Raw genomic sequence first — 18,849 nt, forward strand, 5'->3', positions numbered from 1 at the left:
CACACAGTAAACGTGAAAGCTGGAATGCCTTAAATTCACACCAAAGGACAGCAACAGTTCTTCATTCTGATGTTTCTTGGAGTTCGACCCGACCCTTTTTTGTGGCTTGGATTTACGGCAAAGGATTATTAAGCGGCACCGTCCATTCAGCGCCCGACGTCGATCTGTGAGTCTTAGGGATAGGAATGTGGAGACGGGAATTCTCTCGGGATTCGAGCCAGGGCTGCCGCGACGCTTCCCAGGGGCTCACCTTACCGGCGGCCTCCCGCCTTAGCGCGTCTTTGCCCTGCCTTCTCCTCGTCTACCGGCAGAGGTCAACCCTGCTTCTCCGGGACCGAGCTGGCTCCGAAACGGAGCGGCGGGAGCTCTTGACATCACATCCAGACTCCTCCTGCGCACGACCCCTTCCAACTCTTCAACTCCCCCCTTTTCTCTCCCCCAAACAAAACATTTCCGCTGGCGAGAGTCGGCCGTAAACCTAGCCGGGCAGGGCTGGGGAAGAATGGGAGAGGTCAAGAGCAGAAGTCGACTCGACGCCGCCGGAGCAGCGCGCCGAGCCCGTCTCTCCGGGGCTCGTCCTTTTCTTTCCAAAAGCCCCGCCGGGACCGAAAAGGCGCCCTTTTAAGCCAAGCGCGCCAGCCGAAACCTCCCGTTTTCCTTCAGCAGCCGGCGGCTGCAGAGGCGAGGCAGGCGGGAGGGTTCGGGCGGGCCACGGATCGGGGGTGGGAGGCAGCGCTCCGCTCCGAGTCCCTTTAAAAGAGGGGAAAGCGCGGCCGAGGCGAAATGCCAGCCTTCGGGTTGCAAAGGTGAGAGGCGCTCGCCCACCTTTCTCGGCTTCGCGCCGACCGGCGGGTCCCGTCCCCCCCCCCTCCCACGCGCCTCCCGGCGCGCGCGCGCGCTCGCTCGCCCCCATGCAGACTCGCGCACGGGGGGGCGAGCAGGAGCCGCCGAAGATGGCAATGTCTGTGATACAAGCGTGCCGCAGTCTGGCTCTTTCAACATGGCTGCTTTCCTTTTGTTTCGTGCATCTGCTCTGCCTGGATTTCACCGTGGCCGAAAAAGAAGAATGGTACACCGCCTTCGTGAACATCACTTATCCAGATCCCGGCGGCGGCGGCGGCGGCAGCGAGTTGCGTAGCGAAAAAACGGAGTGTGGCCGCTACGGGGAACACTCGCCCAAAAACGAGGTCTGGGGACAGGTGGCGATGACCTCGGCGACCGCTGACAGGCAAGCTTGCGACCCCAACGCTAGGTTCGCCGTGCCCGGCTCCGGCAAGCTCTGGATCGCCCTTGTTCCTAAAGGGAATTGTACTTACAAGGACAAGATTCGGCATGCCGCCTCCCAAAACGCCTCGGCCGTGGTCATCTACAACGTTGGCGCCGGCAACGCCAACGAGACGATTACGATGCCACACGCAGGTGAGTGGGAGGCACAACTTCCCCCCACACACACACACGCACACGTTCGTTTGCATCTCTCTGTTGGAGGATTTCATTTCTGGACTCGGCTCCCCCCCCCCCACCCGCCCCAGCCTTGGTTAGGCTACTAAATATCCAAGGAGGTTATTAATAGCCCGGGCTTACCCTGAGGTTTGGCTATGCGCCTGTCTTAATTACCAGGCAAGATTGAGTGAGCTCTTTCCTGTCTTCTGTGTTATCTTCAAACGTGGAGCAGTGAAAGTGAGGGAAATTTACCAGGGAAGGTGTTGTGTTGCATGACAGGGCTTTTGGATTGTATGCAAGGAGGCTTTTCGATGGATAAAAACTGGGAAGACATCAAGGGGGAGGGCAAGGTCAGTGGTTGCCCAGTAGGCTAGCTAGTGTGTCGCACAAGATGCGAACACATAGCTAACCAAAACTTGGGTTAACTGACTTTGCACAATGCAATGAACCATCAAGTTTATTCATAAATATTGGTGGGACGAACTTGGTTTATGGCTCCCCAGCTTGTATAAAACCAGATAATAGATTTTAGTCAATCACTGCTCATTAAACGTTGGTAGGATATGAACGCAGCCTTGAAAAATGAGACATCAGAAGCTCACCAGGAGTTGAACAGGAAGTAGAAACTGCTGCAAGCAGCAGGTTTGATGGCATATTGTGCACTTTATAATGGAGTAGAGGGAACATAAATCAAGATAGTGTACCTATTAAAATAATGTTGGAAAAGCTGCAAAATCCTTCACTGTCTTTGACCTCCCCTTCAAATTTGGTGAATTGAGCTGTAAGCAATAAGCTGATCACTAGGATTATTGTGCTAAATTCTTTTTTTTTTTAGGTTGTTCATCTTCTAAAGTATTTCCCAGCAGCACAGAGTATAAATCTCAGTTGCAGAGACCAATAAGGAGTAGCTGTGTTGGCTGATACTCTGCTTTTTGATGCAACATGGAAAGTTTGAAAGTTTTGGGCCACTTCCTGAGTTCATAGGTTTGTGGTTTCTGTGCTGAGTAGCAATAGTGTAAGCAGTTTTAGTGGCTTCTTTGGCTTCTGTTACTGTAGTTGAGAAGCAGCTGTGTTAGCCAGGAAAGCAATTAGATTAATTACTGCTGCAAGATTTTACTTAGGAATTGCAATCTTGTTACAATACCTGTGATTCAGGGACAGAATAATTTATCTAATTTCATTTCATGTTATATATATATGCGCTTCTGGACATAATCTGGTTTTCTGTAGTGTTAGAAAATCTTACAAAATAATTATAAATTTAAAAATTATATGTTATAAAATGTCCATGCTATGTATTTACCTAAACACTGTTCTTTGGACAAACTGGAGCTTCAACATATAGCCAGATAATAACACCTGTGACTGCTTCTTCAGGGACACTATCCTAGTGAACCAAGGACATATTGCTTTTTTATAATTTCAAAAATAACTTTCTATACACAGTTATATGTCATTTTAAGACATTTCTGTATCCAATTTACTTGCCAAAGCCTACTGTTTCATGTTTGTTTCCAAAATAAGAGTAAATATGAGGTTTCTTCAATGATGAAATAAAAAAGGTGCTTAATAAAGTAACCTTCTACAATGTTGCAGTTATTCAAATTGAAGAAGTCTGTTAGACAAAATTAGATTTTTTTTGTTTTAAAACAGAAGCATTACACATATAGATCTCATTGGATTTATTTCCAGCTAAATGACTTCGAAGACAGGTAATAAAGTTTCCTGCATTACAAGAATTACTGTACAGGCAACATGAAGGTATTTTGTTGATTCAGTCTCCTGTTTTCCTTAGAAACTCAAACTGTATGTTTTAGATAAGGAACTTGGGAAGTACAGCATTTTGTTTTAAAACATGTTGATTTTATGCTTTCTAGGCATAATTGAAACTTCCTTTATAACAGCAATATATTTTTATATTACTAATTTCAATAACTCTAATATAATAAATGATAGAATGCTGCATCACTCCTTTATGTTCATCTCTACCATTTGCATATTGATTGCTTTAGCAAGGAATGTGATAGATTTTTAGACACTAAAACCTGGTTCAGTTCTTTGATTTTTAGATTGTAAATAGAATAACAGATACTTAAATAGGAAATCATGTGTGTGAGAATATTTAACAAAGATACAGGTTTAAAAGAATGATATTTTTTCCATATAATTTCATATAGCTTGTGTTGTAAGAAATATTTCATGATTTCTCTTACTAATGAGCATCCTCATGAACTGTCATTCAGAGTTCCCAGCTTTTTGGATGCTTATTTTTAAGTACTGAAGTTAATCTGTCTTAATTTTATGGACATATGCAAATATACTGTATTTAGAAGTTCTCTGCTTAAAAGAAAGGATAATTATTTCAGTGACTTCTCTATAATCCTGTAAAACAGATATTACATTCATATTGTATATTTTGCAACAGCAACCATGTCAGTATTATTAATTAGAATCTAAAAAAGCACAACTAGAATTCTGCAAATATAAATCCTATATTCCACAGCTCCTGACTGCCTGTCTCTGAAAGGCTTTCACAGAATTCAGTCCAGTCTGAAGAGCTGCAGTAGTTAAAAAAGAGTTTGAAGTTGTAAATATGTCACGCAGGAATTCTCACAAGTATACCAGCATTACTCTTGAACAGACAAAAAATGATCTTCACATACTTGTGAATTTATCATGGCTAAAAGAAGGCTTTATGTCATTGGCAGGATCAGTCACCCGTACAACAATTGCACAAGCTGGGAAAACTACAACAATCTATGAAAATTCAAATACATTATAGAAGTTATTCCTTTGAGGAAAAATCCTATTAGTTACATAATACTTTTAAAAGAATAAGACAAAATGATGGACAATTAAAGATGTTGCAACAGAATATCAGGGTGCTTGTTATGTGCAAGTTGCTTAACCTGCATGGATATAATGGAGAAAACTAGATAAGTATGAGGCTTGAGATACTTATCTCACAATAAGTAAGATAAGTAAGATAAGCACTCCTGCCTTTTTAAAATAGAGCTTATATGAATGTCATTTGAACTGATTTCAAAAAACACAGAGAGCATTTTGTATCATTCCTAGTATTGTCTGTTTTTGGCATTTCTGATTATAACAATTCTCATAGCTACCTACTAGTGCTAACATAATATGTTGCAGACTTATTCTCATATGGAAAGCATTACAGTGGAATGTTCTTCCACATTTTCCCCATTTCTACCAATGACTCCCTAGATAAAAACAATAATGCTGCCTCTGAAAATGTCTAGTTGTGTTGTGCAGCATATTTGTGTATTGGAAAAGTAAACCTTATATTCACAGGTTTGAATACTCTTGTCCAGACAGTTAACTTTGAATAGTAAAACAGGCAAATACATAATGCCAAATAAAATAACCTTAAGCCTTTCACATGGATAATGCCATATTTGTGTATCTTTTTACAGATCACTTCTTATATAGCCCTAAGGTTAGTTCTTAGTTGTTAAAACTTGAGAACCAACTGGTTTGTTAGTTTCAATGAACCTGGAAGTCATGTTGCCAGAAGCTTCCAGTAATGTTATTTTTTCTGGAGAGAGAGAAAGAGAGAGATGAAGCTAAAACAAATCACAGTAAAAGTGCACAATGTTTTTTTTAAGAAAATCAGAAATCACAGGGCAATTTACAGCTATGATAAGAATATTTGAATGATCATGGAAGAAATCTAAGACAAGCAAATGGAATTGAAAGAAGAAGGAAACCCTTTACAAATGAGGTGGAAAAAAATAGCAAACATTTGCAGGGAAAGAGTATATTTAGGAACTGACTGCACTTAAAAGTGAGATATTGTAAATAATAGACCAACTGTCAAGTAGAATAGCACCTGGTACAACTGAAATGCCCAAAGAACTGATTAAAGCTGCAGGAGAAATGCAGATCTGAGTCAGCAATATGGCATAAAGCTGTATGGTCCAGAGATTGGAAATTATTAGGGAGGAGAGTTAAATGAAAGAAGGCTGATACCAGAGATTGTAACTGACTATTCCAGTGTTTTTCAACCACTGTTCCGCGGCACACTAGTGTGCCGCGAGATGTTGCCTGGTGTGCCGTGGGAAAAATTGAAAAGTAATTATAAAATACTTTCTTTGTGTTTATTTGATTCCTATTCAAGAGAATTACTTTATATATAGTCAATATAGGCACAGAGTTAAATTTTTTAACATTTTCTAATGGTGGAGTGCCTCGTGATTTTTTTCATGAAACAAGTGTGCCTTTGCCCAAAAAAGGTTGAAAAACACTGGACTATTCTACTAATTTCTCATGCAAGCAAGCTTTTCAGTAAGATAAAGTTAACCCATTCATGGGGGAAGCCTTTCAAATGTACAGTCTGGTTTCCGAAAAGTAGAGGGGTGTGATCAGATAGTTAATGTAAATAGTTAATATAAATGGGATTAAAATAAATAAATTAAAAATAAAATAATGTAAGGTAGAAGAAATGAAGAAAACAAAACGAAAACATTTTGTACCTTTTATCTTTTATTGAAAATAAAAGGTTTTGATTTTATAGATTATGCCATAGTGTAGATTATCTATTACACTGATATAATGCCAAAACATAGCTGTAGTTTTCCAGAGAATCTTTACAATGAAGAATTCCTTTATGAGCTAAAATTGGAGAAAAGGAGTGAAAAAAGACTGCCGGTTTCCTATTTTGTATGCCACATATATCAAAAGAATGGCAGAATTGGAAGAGCCAGAATTAAAATATAGGGCCAGATCATTAACAGCGTGCTAGTGTTAAATATTAAGAAGATGCTAGGTTAAGTGGTGCAAGGGCTAATAATGAATTACGACAATTCTGCTGCTTATAAATTTGGTTGTGTTCTCAGTTAAAAGAAATGTACCACTTATAACAGCAATAGGACCAGGATTGCCGTTGCTAAGCAATACAGTCGTAAAGGAAAGTGTCAGATAAGTGCATTGCTTTGCCAGTGACAATCCTGGAGTCCCTGTTGCTTTCATAATCCAAAGATATGTGAGTCATTAAGTGGGAAGTGTGACTGGTGGTGCAGCATGGGTGCTATGGAGGGGTGTGTGCTGCAGGGGAAGGTCCAAAGAGCAAGAGGTATATGAGTTGAAGGAGGCAAAGGAGTGCTTGGGAGGTCTGGGATAGGATGTGCAGGAGGGCAGGAAGGCCAGGGAGGTGGATGGAGTAGCGTGGTGTGAGTACAGGTTAGCAGAGAGGTGGATGGTGTAATGTGAGTGCAGGAAGGCCAGGGGATGGATGACAGGACAAGGGGAATAGTGCAGAAAGTGAAGGGGACTTACCACAGCAACTTGCAAGTTTTCCTGCTGGCTTCCCCATTGACTTTGTTTGGGGACAGCTGGCAGGGTAGGTGGCAAATAGTGAACATGTGACTGTGGGAAGCTGCAACTATTGTTAAGTGTGAAATCCTGAATTGTGATCCCATGATTGCAGGGGCACTGCAATGGCCAGAACTTTGAAGACTGATCTTAAGTATTACTCATTTAGAACCTACACAACTTTGGTTACTGAGGACAGCAAGGGAAGAAGTACAGGGTATAGCAGCTGGATAACGTAGACCAGGGATTCACAACCTGTGGGCCATGGCCCAGTTCCAGTCCATGACCTGTTAGCCACAGGGCAGTGGGAATGGCTGACAAGTGTGCGCACGTGTGCACACAACCTCCTCATACTAGTGCTGCCGCGTGGGTGCTACCAGCCCCATTTGTGCATGCGTGGGGGCGCTAGCACCACCACCAGCATCATGTGGGCACTAGCTGTGCGCGCACCGCACACATTTCCCTCCTCCTTTTCCCTTCAGGCCGCCAACCTGGAAAGGTTGGAAAGCTCTGACATAGACCTTCTACTACATAAAAGAGATCTAATACAGGCAGTCTGTCAGGACCCACCTCAATCCACATCTTAGGAAATAAGAACTCTTGGATGCAAGTTTAGTCCAAAAGGAAAATGTTTACTAGGATGGAATCGATTGTGGCAATACAAGACGGAATCTAACAAAGTTACATTTCAATCCCATATAAAGCATTCCCATTTCAGCCCCTCCCCTCATCCATTTGGTCAGGCTCTCATCATTTGCTTAGGTGTCAGGCCCTTCCGTGGGAAAGGGAAACTCTCCTTGTTTTTATTGTTATTGCTTCTTCCTTTTTCAGTTGTAAATGAAGGTGCTATCCAGATCTGTGTCTCCCCCTCCCTCCCCCAGTTCAACCATTTCCCTGTTGTTTGAAGATCGCCTTAAGTAACTATCCTCTCCCCCCCCTCGGAGAGATGGCAGAATCCCCAGAATAAGCACATTGTTCTACCTATACATTTATGAAATGTGATATAAATGGATTCTGACACAGTCCTTACAACAGTTCATTTACTGATCAGTCAAAGTTACAATGGCACTGAAAAAAGTGATTTATGATAGTTTTTCACACTTAACTGTTGCAGCATCCCCATGGTCATGTGATCAGATTCAGATGCTTGGCAACTGAGTCATATTTATGACGATTACATTGTCTCAGGGTCATGTGATCCCTTTTGTGACCTTCTGACAAGCAACTGTCAATGGGAAAGCCAGAGACACTTAACAACCTGTTCTTATCTTAACAACTGCAGTGATCCACTTAACAATTGTGGCAAGAAAGGTCACAAAAAGGGGCAAAACTCACTTAACTGACTTGCTTAGCAACAGAAATTTTGGGCTCAATTATGCTCATAAGTCAGGGACTACTTGTAGATAAAGATATAGAGATTTTATTATTTATGTCTATTAATCTAGTGTGCTTGCTTGTTTGCAACATTTGCAACATTTTGCTTCTGTACATTATGGGTGTTTTCCCATAACTTACAACAACAATCTTTGTCTTACAATGTTTTCCAGTGTATTCAGAAGTTTTAGACAAGTATTTCCTAGTAATATCCGAAGTTATATCTGACTATCCTAGCTAGTAGACTTAATATATCTGCATAATTTAGTTGTGTTTCATCTGTAAACTGTAGTTGACTGAGTTTGTTCAATACATGCAGACAAAATCAAACCACTTTATGACTTTGAATATTGTATTAAACAGACCATCCTAGAAGTTCCAGTTTTATGTAAACAAAATGTCTTAATTATTAACAGTTTCTACAGTGGCAAATCATCTAATGTTAATTTTTCCATATCATTTGCCTGCAGCTTGAAAAGGGAAGGTGAGTTGCTTCAGAGAATTGTTTATACTATTCATCTCTTTTTCCCCCTTAGCTCTTCTGAGTTCTTTTTGCAAAACTTTTGCAAGAGGGCTGCACTTTCTAATGATTTGCAAGTTGACTGCTCCAATTCTTTCATCTGTTGCATAATTGAACTGGATTTTTATCAGCTAGATTAAAGTTTCTAAACTTTGGCTGTTTGAAGATGTGTGGACTTCAGCTCCCAGAATTCCCCAGCCAGCCATGAATTCTGGGAGTTGAAGTCCATGCATCTTCAAGTGACCAAGTTTGAGAAACACTAAGTTATATTGTATTGTCATCTCTATGCCTTTTGCAAGGTTAAAACTATTCATTGCAGTCTTTCAGAAAGTTATTTCTGTAAATTTCCAAGCACCACTGCTAAGGTGTTAGTCTTTTTTAATTGGCCAGCAGACAGTGTCCAGTCCGTTCAAGTGAGCAATAACAAGTGACTCAACAGTTTCTCAGGATCGTGAAAATTATTAGCTGTGTCATAAACAGCATTCTTATTTGGAACACTCATAGCTGTGCTTAAGGTTCTTTTAGGCAGCTTATAAATATTGTTGTCATTTTTACCTATAGGATAAAAGAATGAACTTTCCTCTGCTAATCATTTATACGTATAGAAATTGGAGTTCAGGGCAACATTTCAAACCATTCTGCAATATTATGAAAGATTTAAGTTACAGGGAACCATGCAATTTTCTTTACCTAAAGAAACTATAGGTTTAAAGCCTGTCTTGTAATACCATGGTATGGAAGGTCTAGAGCAGGGGTAGCAAGCCCATGATCGCATGCAGTCCTGGATAGGTAGTAATGTGGCCCCACAAGCTCATAAAGCTTTAACATTTATACACATACAGACACATACATGCACACCAGAGTTCATTAACTGTATTATATATTTTATATGAGGCCCAAGACATTTCCTCTTCACTCATTGTGGTCCAGACACACCTAATCTAAAGGATACAGTGTGAAAATATTGAATATTGAAATTGTTCTTCAACAAAAATTAAATCAGAACTTTTGGTTTTCTCTGGATGCAACCTAATACCCTGGCAACCTAGCATAATTATATACTGTAATGATCTTCTCTTATCTCTTGTTCCAGGAACAAATAAAGTAATGATAAGATAAGGGAGACTTTCCTAAACCAATTATTTGAAATTATCATAATAATTTCATTCCTGCTGCTATTAATCTGAAACTTTGGAAGATTTATATCAAGACTAGTCAGGCACATTAGAGTAAGGTGAATGAGGTTGGTGGTGTTTTGCATAAAATTGGCCATTATTATGCACATTATTATTTTATGCATAGTGCATAAAATCCACAGAAACAATACATAAAATGTGTATCAAAATATAAAACACCAGAGCAGGGAATTATTTTAAAAAGTTTGAGTAATGAATAAAATTAGGAATAAAATTAAATTATGAGGAGTAACTGGAGTGAGTAAACTTGTAGCCAGATATATTTAGCCAGCGGGCAGCCCTTGAGCTGATGTATATCATGCAGGGATTCAGGGAACCTTCTCGGGGGCACAATATGATGTAAAGTTTACGGAACATTCCCACAGTCACAATTAGGATTGTCAACCAGCCCCCATTTATGTTTCCAATATTGGCACTTGCCAAGGTTAGTTCAGATAGTTCAGTGCTGTCCAATTTTCTTTTGAGAAATCAAAGCCAAAGAGATGTTGTCCTGGGTCAGACATTAAATTAAACAGATCTGGTTAGAAGTTGCCCACTTCTGGTGCCATGCTATCTCAATGTTAAAATCTTCTCTGATTAATTGCTGTCCAGTTATTTCCGAGATTTGAACCTGGATATTTGATCATGACAGCCCTTGTGTATCCATAAGCCTCATCATAGTGTATCCTGGGCAACATGTTACAGCTAAATAGTCTACACATTTTGGCTGCTGGACCTCACAAGGATTTCTCAGCAAGAGGATGCATAGAATCATAATCATTATCATAATAGTAAAGTTGGAAGGGACCTTGGAGGTCATCTAGTTCAATGCCCTACTCAGGCAGGAAACCCTATACCATTTCAGACAAATGGCTGTCCAGTGTCTTCTTAAAAACTTCCAGTGTTGGTGCATTCACAGCTTCTGAAGGCAGGTTGTTCCACTGGTTAATTGTTCTAACTGTCAGGAAGTTTCTCCTTAGTTCTAGGTTGCTTCTCTCCTTGATTAGTTTCCATCCGTTGCTTCTTGTCCTGCCTTCAGGCGCTCTGGAAAATAGCTTGACTCCCTCTTCTTTGTGGCAAGCCTTGACATATTGGAACACTGCTATTGTGTCCCCCCTTGTCCTTCTCTTCATTAGATTAGACATTCCCAATTCCAGTAGCTGTTCCTTATATGTTTTAGCCTCCAGTCCCCTAATCATCTTTGTTGCTCTTCTCTGTACTCTTTCTAGAGTCTCAACATCTTTTTTACATCGTGGTGACCAGAACTGGATGAAGTATTCCAAGTGTGGCCTTACCAAGTCATTGTAAAGTGGTATTAATACTTCACATGATCTTCATTCTATCCCTCTGTTAGTGCGGCCTAACACTGTGTTGGCTTTTTTGGCAGCTGCAGCACACTGCTGGCTCATATTTAAGTGATTGTCCACTAGGACTCCATGATCCCTCTCACAGTTACTACTATTGAGCAAGGCACCCCCTATACTGTAGTATACCTGTACATGTGGTTTTTCTTGCCTAAATGTAGAACCTTACTTTTTTCACCATTGAATTTCATTTTGTTAGATAGCGCCCAGTGTTCAAGTCTGTCCAGATCCTCCTGTATCTTAAGTCTGTCTTCTGGAGTGTTGGCCATTACTGCCAGTTTGGTGTCGTCTGCAAATTTGATGTGTTCCTCATCTATCCCCTCGTCCAAATTGTTGGTGAAGATGTTGAAGAGCACTGGGCTCAGAACAGAGCCCTGGGGCACTCTACTACACACTTTCCTCCATGTAGATGCGGTTCCATTGAGGACCACACGCTGAGTACGGCCTGTCAGCCAGCTACGAATCCATCTGGTGGTGATGCTGTCAAATGTGTTTATTGGTTTTGATATGTAAGCTTAAGTGCATTTTGTTAAGCTTTGCTTCAAATTTTGTGTGTGTGTATTATATATATGGAAATATAGTGAAGTGAAAAAGAAAAGTTTACTCACTGAAAGGAGTACATTCTCGACCTTTTCCTTAGCTTAGATCCATTCAGTTAAATTTTCTAGGCTCATTGAAGTATTAGTTTTGCTGTCATTGAATGCAGAACATATTCCTCTAAAGTTTTTAGTTCCTTTTGCATGTTCCCTTTCTTGGTTGGAGAAGACTTTCTGGTATCTAGTTTCCTCATCTTGTTTCTTCTTCTCCATATATAGCTTTGAATTCTCTGGCACACAAGACTTTTATCTTGCATTTATATGGCAAATAATACATTCCTGCTGATAACTAAGTAAAAACAGTTTTCAATAAAGAGGAAAAGTACTACTGGGCAGAAAGAATAACAGTACCACTCCTGAAATTATTCTTCTTCTGGCTCTTTCTTTTCTTTTTTCTTTCTTTCTTTTCTTTCTGAGGCTTAATACACAACCCCAATGATTAACTGGATTAGTCAGTAGAGGAAAATGGATACTTTTCTGTACCCCTTACATCAGTGTATATTTCATCTAATATATATGGGAACAAAACTGGTATTTTCAGTGCTTTTTTTGTAAAAGAAAAAGGTGCCGGAACTCACATATGTTGTACAACCCGCCTTGCCTACCCTACAAGGTTCCATCCAAAATAGGTGCCGGAACTCCGTTCTGAGAGTTCTATGAGAAAAAAAAGCCCTGGGTATTTTTAGCATTAAAAATTGGCAAGGAACTTTCCTTTTATTTTGAATATAGGACAAGATGAAGCAAAGATTTTGTTGAACATAGCATAATTAAGGGGTACTAATTCTGCATACCTCCCTTTCAAAGCAGTAAGCATAGTAGTATTAGTGATGAACTAAGGCAGGGGTGTCAAACTGCCAGCCTGCAGGCCAGACACGTCACCAGGAAACCGCGCCCACCCCATTGCCGGCAATGGGGAAAAAGCTCCAATACGTCGCACGACATCACGTGACATTGTGAGTTTGACATGTCTAACTAAGGTGTCTGGAATTACTTAGAAATTATATTTTTAAATTGCTATCCAAAAAATAAAAAAGAAAAGGTTCATATTGTTAGGGTGCTTCACTTGACATGAACTTAAACATTGTCAGCATACTGATGCCATTTCAGCATTTTCCAAAGAGATTGGTGTCATTGTGACTATAGTGTAGAATTGTACTGGTCAATAAATGCCTCTTTGTTGGTGCAAAGTTTAAGGGAGATGGCCTTGAAAAAAATATGCCAGCACCATTATCTGGACAAAGGGGGCTGAAAAATTCTTTAAACTTGGAAACAAGATAATATTTGAATGTGTCTTTAAAAATGCCTTCCTAATGCATGGAGGCTAAGAGGGAGAAGGATGTGCAGCACAATCAGATTTACAGCATTCTGTTATTATAGCCTAACCAAATAAAATATAATTTTGGTCTTCCTGTGGAGTTGAATTTTTTGGTCTAGTTTAGCTAGAGGGGCAGATACTATTTATTATATTTCTGGGGGAAAAATGTATCTAGAGGACAGAATATAATTATGATTCAGCTTTTGGTGTTAGTTATCCTGACTAGAATAACTTGTATTGCTCCATGATCTGGAAATAACATAAGAGATATTGGCACTTTTCCATAATTCTGAGCCAGCATAACACATTTTAAGAAAAAAACCCTGCATATATGGTTTGTTCATTTTATTTATCACAGGAATTTTTGATGCGTTGCTGCACTGAATGTAGCATAGTTAATTCAATACAAGAAAAGGTTGATGACTAGCATACAGTCATCTAGTGATTATCATGACTGCTGGAAATCTGAACCTGGAATTAAGATGATAGTGATTGTGTAAATTTATCAACTTGTCATAATTTGATTTGATCTTGATTTTTCACATTTGTGTAGCTACGTAGATATATAGCCATGGGTTATGGTTTTATGAGATGAGCGAGTCCATTCACTGTGACATATTCAAGAAACAATGGCTAAAAAAAATAATGGGTATGTGTATGATATGCAAACCCAGCCATTTTAACCACTATATACATAATCTACATTTCTCTTTGCCACTAATGTGTTTTACGTGTGCAGCATTCCTGAATTTGTATATTTAGTAGAAGTATAGACTCCTAGAATGACAGGGTGGTTAGTATTTCCAGAATCTGGAAAACCAAACAATCTTTGCATTACTTAGTGAGGCTCACTAAATTGAAACTCTGCTTTGCCAGATGTTTTCTCAAACTCTCCTTAAAACCAAGATAGAGGAAATTGTTGGATTTTCAACCTCTAATAAAAGAGTATTTTAAAATATTATATTATCATGGGAGAAGAATGAAATGTATTAAAGCCCACAAAAATACAAAGTAAAGTTAAAAATATTCAGAGGTAAAGGTTTAATTCCAATGCCATTCATTTTGTGGTAGACTTTTTTCAGCCCACATAATGTATAATACATTACAATTGCAGGCAATATTATCCATCTCCTTTTTGTGTCTCGTTTTGCTTGTAAACAGTTTTATACTGTATGAAAATAGGAACATACTTATTAAATGCAGTTGTCTGTATAGTACAAGCAAATCTTGTTATGTTTTCCCTTTGATTATATGGAGCCACATATTTCTTGAGGGTAAAACAGCTGAAAGTTTTTTCTACCATTTCAGTCTACTATTTGTTTAGCCCTGTACTGTCATTCCTGTGTGGCAGCAGCATTCAGGTAGTTTAACTAGATGTTTGAAAAAGTAACTAGAACTGAATTCTAATTTTCTTAAATTATAAAACATGAGTTTTCATCTGTGCTATGGTCTTCTACATGCAAACTGAGTTGTATAACACTGTATAGTTTAAGCAATTTGATCCATAAGGTGCCTGGAATGGACCAAGTTCATGGAGGTTGCAATGCAAAGCAAATGTGATCTGATCAGGACAATGGACTAATATTAATGTTCTGCACTATCAGATCACAAATTAGTCATTGTGAATATTAGATTCAGTGTGTGGCTTCATATGAGTCAGATCATGCTATCTTGGGACAAGTCTATGGTTGCCATGGCAATCATGAATTAAAACACCCACCTGTATTCAGTGATGGTAATTGAAGTCCTTCTAAATATACATAATGAAGATTTTTTTATATCATTAGCCCAGCAGTGAGGTCAAGAAGTCTGGGAAGGGATGTACCTGAATATTTGGGAGATGGTATGTAGCAAACCTTCCAGGTTGTCCCCAGCATCCAATTTCATATAGAAGACTTTGCCTGAAGCCATGCTTGTTTTGGGTTAGTTGTTTCTCTGGAATCACCTTGAATTTTGCCTCTCTTCCCTTGCCCTGGAATAGAGATAGTGGCACAGTGGTTAGAATGCAGTATTGTAGACAAACTCTGCCCATATCCTGGAATTCGATCCTGACTAGCTTAAGGTTGCCTCAGCCTTCCATCCTTCCAAGGTCGGTAGAATGAGGACTCAGATTGTTGGGGACAATCTGCTGACATTGTAAACAGCCCTGGAATGCACTATGGGACAGTATATAAATCTAAGTTCTATTGCTATTGCTAGGTGCTATTGGTGTATCACATGATTCCAGCTAGCAGATTTTGGACAGAGGAATCCCTCCATCCTTGGTCTAGAGAAGTGTTGGTGAAACATGCAATATCTACTTGCTCTTCCACCTCTAGATTGTACAGGAGCAAGGACTTATTACAGATGGGCCTAGTATTCAATAGTTCCAGTATGAATTTAAGGCCTCCAATCATCCAGTATATAGGACCTTAGACTGGGGCCAGCAGAAAAGATCAAGTCTTCTAGACTGTTCTTTACAAAAAAATGTCCTCATCTCCTATAAACTCCCTGTATCACTCTCATTGTCTCTTCATTCTCCAGTCACCCAAAAGCCTTGGTATGTCTACCCTTCACCTATCTGTCTGCATTTGTAAAGGTCTTATAAATGTAACTCACCAATCCACCTGTTGTCTAGGCAGGACTATTCCAACAAAATAGACTGAGTCAGCATTTGTCAGTCTCTTTCAGTAAGCTGTCTCTCCTCATTAACCTTCTCCCTTCTCTAAGTCTGTTCTCATATCATTCCTTGTTTTTCTTCCATCATTCCACCCAACATAGGCAGTCTTTTTTGACTGTCCTGTCCAGCTTTTACTTACAGAGCTGCTCTGTGTTGTTCTTCAAGACTCCAATCACTCTCCTGCCTGTCAACAGTAGTTCTAAAAGCCATATTCCGCTACCAACTATGTGCTCTGCTGCCATGATGGTAGAAACAAAATAACATAATCTTGGCCTCGGCAAAATTACTGAATCTTTTAAAAATGATTCTACAATATTATTCTCACCAACAGAGATATCATAGTGGGGAATAATAATAATAATAAAAAGGGCATCCTAGTATAATTTGAACAGTGCTTCCCATTGTAGCAGTCTTCACTAGACTAATGTCCTCCAGATGTGTTGGGCTTCAATTCTCACATTCTCCAGTTAGTATTATTGAAAGTGTTGATCTTGATTGTTAAAGGAGTTGGTTGATGCTGGGTTGGAAAAGGCTATGTTATGATCTTACATTATGATGGTTCTAATGTTCTTAATCTATAGTTGCTGTCAAGCTAATTCTATGATATAGGTTTACTGATTAATATCTCATACATGTAAAAACAACCTAAAGAATAAGTTAATTGTTGCAATATTTTATTGTAAATCAGTGTCACTGTGGAATTGACCAACTGTATGTTGTGGGCTAAGAGAGAGTGACTGGCCCAAAATCCAGCTGTCTTTCATGCCTAAGGGAGGACTAGAACTCACAATTTCAAGCCTGGTGCCTTAACTACTAGACCAAACTGGCTCTCCATAAGAACCTTGCAGAGTAGTGATAGGACTATATTTTAATGCTGAAGCTTTCTGTTAAAACCAGGGGTGATTAAATTTAAACATTTAAACATGTCTGCAAAAATGGTTTCTTCCATAGTGGAGTTCCATGACAAATCTTGTGGTAAACAATGCACTTAGCATATGATTTTTTTTTCTAGAAATAACAGTGAATATGTAGTTGGGTAAAAACAGATACATGAATAGGGTCAGAAAGCACAAAGAAAAAAAGAACGTTTGTTTCCGAAAGCAAGAAAAAGGACTGAGTAATCAATTACAAGGAGTGGGTCTAATCAAGGGATCATTTGACTTTCCCTTCACTTTCCCCCTTTCTTGCCCTGCCTGCGAACTGGACTAAAAGAATTTCAAATGCCTTCTCCACATTCCAATACCCTTTGCATGGTCATGCTAAACAAAGGCAGTATTCAGTCTTGTCAAGGTGCTTTTCTGTCTTTTTCATTTCACATTGTGGATTATTTGATTTATGAAATTCACAATTCATTCATTGACTTATTGCAGTGTGATATTTAAAAAGTTCATTAACTTGTGTAATACCTCCTGATAATGGAGTATTATACATATCCCATTGCTTTTGCATCACTTCAAAGCATCTATATCACTTCTCTATTAGCAAAAGTTGCTACTAAGAAAAGGACATTGTAGTCTTTATCATGTATTTCACAACTACAAGCCAGTTGTATTAACACAATATTGCCTAGGCTGGTACAACACTTCAGATTCAATTTCAAAATGATCACTTGAAGGAATATAAAAACCGCACCTTCAAGCAGCCAATTAGCCTTTAGCTAGTTCAGTCCTGGAATTCTATAGAAAATTTTCAATATCAGTGTTGCTTAATCTTCAGCCAGACTAACCCAAACAGTCAAATTTGTTCTCAAGGTTAGATGCAAATAGCCAAAATATTGGCTGATGGTCATCCGTGTCTAAAAAGCACATATAGAAAGCCAACTTGTTTGGATCCTGGTACTTTTATAAGATTACTAAAACTCTTCTGCTAATTCTGGTACTGTATAGTTGTTCAGGTGTTGGGCTGACATTAGAAAGACTCAAGTTCTCATTTATCATCAGCCATAGGAGTTTCCTAGGTGACTTCAAAGCTAAGCCTACCTTACCTTTGTTGAGTATACAAATACAGTAGAGGGGTGAATGCAAATGCTGCCTTAAACTCTTGACCAAAAGGCAGGACATAAATCTAGCAAATCATTTAGCTCTGTATATATGCACAAATCAAATATTTATATTGTAAAAAAATATAAAAAACTCACCAAGACAGATGTATATTTGCCATGTTTGTGAATCCCATTGATTGCAAAGAAGAACCAACTGTCTTTTGTTTAATACTGTCCTTTCATAACCTATGCAGTCTTCTTTAACCCGATGCTCTACAGATGTGTTGGCAGGCTGTTTCCAGAGTTCTGACTGGGAATTCCATAAGTTATGACACATACAGAATACGTTGGGTCAGAAAAGACTGATTTAACATAATTGTAAACATTTCACAATTACTAACATCCCAGTTTAAAAGAACAATGTTACTGTAAAAGTTCAGCAGAGACATGTCTGCTTTTCATAACTCAAAACTGATTATCAGTTTAGGTTTTGCTATCCCTGCTAATATTAAGATTGAGTAAAAAGAGATAATAACTAATATAGAACAATTGCTCCTTGATGAAGTTGATCCATATTAGATGTCTCATGAACTGTAATTGTGTACTTTATTTCCTATGACAGGGTCAGTTACAAGATTGTATATTAAGAGTGTGGCCTCTGTTGAGCAACAACCCAATGCTCAAATTCTACAGTGAATTCTTTAATTCTAACTGTAGTTTCCTAATCTTTCCCAGCTTTGCAGAAAGAAGTTGGCAATAACAGCTAAAGGCAGTGTCCATCAGAAAATCTGCTTAATAAAAATCTTGAATACTACCATATATACTTAGGGAGGTAAATAGTCTGATTTAGTATACGAGCCCTCCAAACTTATTTTTTTCTTGACTGTTGAGATAATGTGAGGTAGTATGAATAGGACAGCTGAGATTTGAGGTGTTTAATTTCTGAGGAGCTGCTACATTTTTATTTTATTTTTAATGCAGTATCAAATCAATAGAATACACACACACACAAATTATTTGGACTGTATGTGTGTGTGTGTGTGTGTGTGTGTGTGTGTATAGGTCTTGGCGTACTCGGGTCTTTTACC

At 39.1% G+C, this 18,849-nt stretch overlaps 1 protein-coding gene across 1 annotated transcript in view; it reads left to right on the top strand.

Moving 5' to 3' along the window:
- Positions 1–911: 911 nt before the first annotated feature.
- The window catches only part of RNF150 (ring finger protein 150), a gene marked incomplete at both ends in the record, with an annotated part of 106,150 nt that continues 88,212 nt past the window's right edge, over positions 912–18,849 (top strand). The window contains one exon of the mRNA XM_081332721.1: positions 912–1,419. Coding sequence (XP_081188847.1) covers positions 912–1,419 — 508 coding nt within the window. The remainder of the gene's footprint in view (positions 1,420–18,849) is intronic.

This window comes from Vipera berus (genome assembly GCF_964194415.1).
Source record: "Vipera berus genome assembly, chromosome: 7".
Classification (NCBI taxonomy): Eukaryota; Metazoa; Chordata; class Lepidosauria; order Squamata; family Viperidae; genus Vipera; species Vipera berus.